The 5,811-nt window shown below is 43.0% G+C and overlaps 4 protein-coding genes across 4 annotated transcripts; 2 read left to right on the forward strand and 2 right to left on the reverse strand.

Moving 5' to 3' along the window:
• Positions 1–1,156: 1,156 nt before the first annotated feature.
• Positions 1,157–1,385, reverse strand: LACBIDRAFT_318500 (uncharacterized protein; the record flags this gene model as incomplete). The annotated part of the gene is made up of 2 exons (XM_001890386.1): positions 1,157–1,315; positions 1,374–1,385. 2 exons carry the CDS (start codon positions 1,383–1,385, stop codon positions 1,157–1,159), a joined length of 171 nt encoding a protein of 56 aa, XP_001890421.1.
• Positions 1,386–2,592: 1,207 nt separating this feature from the next.
• On the forward strand, positions 2,593–4,209 carry LACBIDRAFT_335530 (uncharacterized protein; the record flags this gene model as incomplete). Its single annotated transcript, XM_001890376.1, has 5 exons — positions 2,593–2,597; positions 2,657–2,740; positions 2,793–2,999; positions 3,108–3,477; positions 3,766–4,209. The coding sequence occupies 5 exons, from the start codon at positions 2,593–2,595 to the stop codon at positions 4,207–4,209; spliced, it is 1,110 nt and encodes a 369-aa protein (XP_001890411.1).
• Positions 4,210–4,309: 100 nt separating this feature from the next.
• LACBIDRAFT_318504 (uncharacterized protein) lies at positions 4,310–4,975 on the forward strand (the record flags this gene model as incomplete). Its single annotated transcript, XM_001890377.1, has 1 exon — positions 4,310–4,975. The coding sequence occupies one exon, from the start codon at positions 4,310–4,312 to the stop codon at positions 4,973–4,975; it is 666 nt and encodes a 221-aa protein (XP_001890412.1).
• Positions 4,976–5,379: 404 nt separating this feature from the next.
• LACBIDRAFT_318505 (uncharacterized protein) lies at positions 5,380–5,811 on the reverse strand (the record flags this gene model as incomplete). Its single annotated transcript, XM_001890387.1, has 2 exons — positions 5,380–5,586; positions 5,641–5,811. Coding segments are annotated over 2 exons (378 nt in total), but the record flags the coding sequence as incomplete, so codon positions are not given.

Below are 5,811 nucleotides of genomic sequence, written 5' to 3' on the forward strand. Positions count from 1 at the left end.
TCATAATGATATCCCTGGGGGCAGATATGAAATTGGAATGAAATATTGAGATACTCAATGAAAAATCCCAATGAAAGCTGTGGAATATTCAATGAAAGTGCACATCATTAATTATGAAAGAAGCAATGAATACATATAACCTAGCTAATGAAATATTTATTGAAATGCACAATGAAAGCACCCAGAATTGATAATGAAATATTCAATGAAAGCGCACAGCATTAATTATGAAAGAGGCAATGAATACACCTGACCTAGGGAATGAGATATTTATTGAAATTGCACAACATTAATTATAAAAAGTACAATGAAAGCATCCAATATTCCTAATGAAATATTCAATGAAAGCACACACAATTAAATATGAAAGAGGCAATGAATACACCTGACCTAGGGAATGAGATATTTATTGAAATTGCACAGCATTAATTATGAAAAGTACAATGAAAGCATCCAATATTCCTAATGAAATATTCAATGAAAGCGTACACCATTAAATATGAAAGAGGCAATGAATACACCTGACCTAGGGAATGAGATATTTATTGAAACTGCACAACATTAATTATGAAAAGTACAATGAAAGCATCCAATATTCCTAATGAAATATTCAATGAAAGCGCACACCATTAAATATGATAGAGGCAATGAATACACCTGACCTAGGGAATGAGATATTTATTGAAACTGCACAACATTAATTATGAAAAGTACAATGAAAGCATCCAATATTCCTAATGAAATATTCAATGAAAGCGCACACCATTAGATATGATAGAGGCATTGAATACACCTGACATAGTGAATGAAATATTTATTGAAATCACACAGGATTAATTATGAAAAAAGCAATGAAAGCGCCCAAAATTCCTAATGAAATATTCAATGAAAGTGCACACCATTAATTATGAAATATTCAATGAAAGTGCACACCATTAATTATGAAAAAGGCAATGAATACACCTAACCCAGTGAATGAAATACCTATTGAAAGCGCACAGGTTTAATTATGAAAAGCACTCTGTGGCCTTGCCTATATCTTCTGAAAAGAACATAGGTTTTATGAGAAAGAAAACACAGGACACATCTATGAAATGCCTTTCATAAAACTTGTGGACTTATACACACAGCTCTACAGGCAATTGCCTTAGTTTTATCATAAAAGTGGTAGCCACCAGTCCTGCCAGGGCATACCAGCAAGCCATAGGAGAGGCGGATTTGGAGAGGATGTACTATAGACTGGAGAAGGCAAGGACTCAGAGAAGGCACCCATGGCAAAGCCAAAGGGCGCCATATAAGATAGCCCAAGATCCATCTGAGACGGTCAAATTAGCGTCAGTGACATTGAAAATGGACCCGGGAGTCCTGCTGACGAAATGATGCATCACTCGGTTACTTAATAAGTTCAACATCATTTTCTCACAGGTTGGGGGCACAATCATGATCGTCCCCCAGCTACTACTACTAGGTACTCCGAGTCCCAGTCAATCTAGTTCAAGTTTGCGCATCTCGGCTTAGCCGAACGGGCTATCCATCCGACTACCACTAAGCAGGCCTCAGGCCAAGTCACTGTTCTTTCTCCCCACAAATACCTTGTCTAGGCTCTGCACGTCAAGGAGTCGGCTTTGCCGAACGCGCGTGAAGTGGCTTTCCTCACCTTCCGCCGCCACACTCAGTGCCTGTTTGATCTTCTACCAGAACGCTCAGGCTGCCTCTCTTGCGTCTCGGCTTTGCCGAACGTGAATTCTGAATCTCTCAAATTCACCACTATCCTTCAAGAATCACATCTCATTTTGCTGTGCACTGTCCTCACACCCTCTCGGCTTCCAAGATTTTGCCTTCTCTCTCTGCGCGTTTTGGATTCACCGAACGTGACTCGGTCCTTGCACTCCTATCTAGTGCTTGGAAGTTAGGTTAATTAACTGGAAAATAACCAAGACCAGACCGGACCTAACCGCAAAAAAACCGGACCGTGGTTAGTGGTTAGTCAATTCTGGAAATGAAATAACCGGTTATGACCGGTTACAACCGACCCTATTATACCCCTTCAAAACGCATCTAAAAGCATGAGAAACGCTAAAAATCTGACAGAGTTATGGTCAAATCTCTAAATTATTGGCTAAAATAGTAGGCTTTCAAGAATATTATTATAAAATTGTCAATTCTTCACCGAATTTAGCGTTCTTGGGCTTGTTTTAAAGCTACGACGCATGGAAATAATGTTTACTGCAAGGAATATGTGAAATATACGCCGTTTTAATCGATTTTCTATTTTTTCGGTCCTAACCAGTTAGTAACTGCAACTAACCGGTTTTCATCGGTTATCTTCGGTCCAGTTAGGTTATTTTGGGTCTGGGAACGAACCCTAACCGGTCTCGGTCTCGGTTAGAGCCCCTGGGCACCCAATAACCTAACCTAACCGGACTTTCAAACACTACTCCTATCGCTCAGCCTCTCCTCAGCATAGGCTTCGTTTCAGCTTTGACAAACGTGATTCTCACTGTTTGCCGAACGTTCTTTCGCCCTTCCTCCTCTTTCCACGCCTTGCTGGAACTCTGACCAAAGTCTATCTTGTTGTGACTTCGGGGATTAATGCCGTAAGTACACCTTTTGTAGTAAAGCGTCGTAATTTGGAACTAATGACTCATGCAAATAGTAAACGCGAGTTCTGGAGAGGTCTTTTCTGGCAGGAGGGCGGATTATCTCAGCAGAAAGTGCCATCGTGCGGTAACGAGTCCATGTAAGCAATTTCGCTGAATGTCATCGACAAAAATATCTGACATTTGAGCCAGGCCGCTTGACCGCTCCCGTGGTCGGCTGATTCACGAGTCTGGTGTGGATTACTATTCGCCAAATTGCTCACGGACGATTCAAGTCCCAAAAGAAACAAACCCCAATGAGCAGCAGTTTCCTCCGAATTTGGCATGGAAAGACTTTACAGAGCCAAGATGGTGGACAGACACTCATGGCTGGCTTGCCTTTGTTCCTCGCAAACCAATGTTAGTCGGTTTTCCTTTCGATCGCCTATCTCGCCTGCCACAAGCTTTTACCCCAACACCGGAAGGAAAATATGAACTGCCATGAGAAATTGTTGCTTCTTGGGAAAGGCTAGATCTCGATTTGCTCCATGCCACCCGAAGACTCCTTGGAGCTTACCAAATTGCAGCAATCGCTCCATATTCTCCTTCGGCCAAGGGTTATCGGGCATCTTACAAGCAACCCCATTCTATCAAAAAGGCTGCAATGCTTTCCCGAGATTGCTTTTTTGTTTGGATGGGTTTGCTATCCTATGGGGTGGCTCGGGCGGAGTTCTCGCTGGAGGCACAGAAAGATTATCGACAGTGGTGCGAAAACCAAGGAAAAGATGCCATTCTTGGAGTGCCTGACTGGCGATCATTTCTGAAAGAGCGAAGCCTTGATTACCCGAATGAAAATTTCTTTGATTCTACCTGGGTGGATGCTATCTCCGCTTCGACTGTCTGTGACTTTTCAATTAATAATCCTCGGGCGGGGATCTTCCTTAAGCTACCCAATCAGGGACCTTCTTTTTATCAGCCTTCGATTCAGTGGTTCTGTCAGAGAGGAATACCAGTCTGGTATAGATGGGGTCCTGAAGAAGATGAATTAGCTGAGCAAAATGAATTCTATCGAGGTCTGGCACTGTTAACAGGCAATCTGGGAATTCCATCCCTGTTTACCAACCCGTGACATGCCATTACGCTCGCCTCTGCGAACACTGCACCTGCAAGATCATCTGGTTCAAAGCCATGGCAGCAGTACTTTGCGGACCTTGAAAAAGAAAACCTTGAACGAGCAAAGGTGGAGTCTCCTAAAGACCGTGAGAGGCGACTGAACCGTGAGCGCCAACCACCAACCCGGAGTGCCAGGGTGATTGAGTGGGTTGAGCCTATAAATGGCGGAAACCAGCTCATTCCTGAGGAAAAAACAGTGGCAGAGCGGGTCGACATTCTGGAGATGTATGAAGATAAGTACAAACGATATGATTCATTCAACAATACATGGCATATTTGCGAAGAGTTTGGAGCCAACCAACCATCTACCTGGCAGGAGCTGGAGGACTACCGAATGTTCCTTGGTCACTACACCAATGAGGAGAGAGAGGAGATGGAACAGATGAGGTTAACTGATGAACCCCCTCCTATTTTAGATACTCCCCTCCGTGCCCCCCACTCCACCCATAAATCCTGAGCCCTACGTTGCGACAGATCTTCCTTCTGATCATTTTCAAGCTGTCAGCAACCTGCGTCAGACATCATCGCTGGAGCTGTTGCAAATTGGCGTCTGTGAGATGTTGTACGAACATTATGGATTGATTCGTCCAGTTCCCATCCCACAATCACTCTCTGAATTCTCTTGGAAAGATGGACAACGCTTTGGCCGCTGGCTTGGTTTGGACACAGATGGCAAGCCAGAAGTGCGCCGACAATTTGAGGCGTCCGATATAGCCCGGCTTTCTTTGCAGTTTGTCAAACTATTGATAGCTGGCAAATGTCCGTCAAGTGACTGTTGGGATCTTTCACCAAGTAACCACGAGTCTTTGGTGTTTTCCAAGCGACTAAAATCAGTGTCATTATCTTTTTTCAAACAGATTCAAGCCAACCACCGTTGGATCTTTGTTTTCGACTTCAAGAGTGAGGCGACCGTGCATTGGAAGCTCGCGGTGACTACTGCTGCTGATGTACTTCTGGTCTGTAGACTTGATCCACGTTATAGGGAGGCTGATATTGCCTGCTTTTTGATAGAGCGTGGGGTGCCTTTCCGTACACTGGTATGGAAAAGTATCATGTCTAACCCCCCCCCTAGTATGCCCATCATCTATCAGCTCCCTTCTCGTGGCCCCCATTATGTTTTTAGCAAGCGTGATTTTGATAGTTACATTCATCTCCGAGAGATTCTGGTCCGTCAACCACGTATCCGTGCAGCTTTGCTTCGAGGGGGATGTCATGGCGGTTAGTCATCAGCTTTATGCATGCTGACAAGGTATTGGGTGGTCCTGTGGGTGGTGGACCCATGCGAGAAGTTTATCACCCTTCTGGGAATATCAGTACTTTACAGTGCCCCACCTATTCCTGCAGGAATCCTGCAGGAATCTAGTCATTCCAGTGGAATTCCTGTGTATTCCTGTGTATTCCTGTGGAATTCCTGTGTATTCCTGTGGAATTCCTGTGGATTCCAGGGGAATTCCACTGGAATGGGACAGGATATGAGAAGAATAAGGTATAAAACCTCTATTTAAATGCAAGTATATGTTAATTTACAGTAATATACACTTCTGCATACTTCTCTTTACTACTATTCAGTTAACTATACATTTACACTAATATACACTTCTGCACACCTCTTTCTCTTCACTAATATTTAGTTGTCCTCATCATCTTGAGCTTCTTCATCTAAACCTAAGTTTTCCTCCTCATCTTCATCTGATTTCTTCATCTCTTGTTTGTGGAGGACATACTTTGTGTGATAGAACAGCATGGTGTGTAAAAACCAGTTGAAATTTCCAGGTGTCATACGTTTGAGAATTGATTGATATCCACAAAGCCATGCATTAAGTTGTTCACAAACCTAGATGTAATACAGTGTTGAGGTGAGATTGAATCTAAATAAAGTAATAAATACCTGTGTATTGAATGCTCGCTTCAAATATGCTCTACCATTCTTATCATATGCCATGACTACAAGGTTTGGAGCAGATCCATCTCCAGGTGAGGGATTACAATATTTTCGGCATAGAAAATCTAACACCCGATGATTGATATAGTGGTAGGCATCCACAATAAATTGAGTAGT

Source organism: Laccaria bicolor, genomic scaffold, assembly GCF_000143565.1.
Source record: "Laccaria bicolor S238N-H82 LACBIscaffold_93 genomic scaffold, whole genome shotgun sequence".
In the NCBI taxonomy this organism is placed as follows: Eukaryota; Fungi; Basidiomycota; class Agaricomycetes; order Agaricales; family Hydnangiaceae; genus Laccaria; species Laccaria bicolor.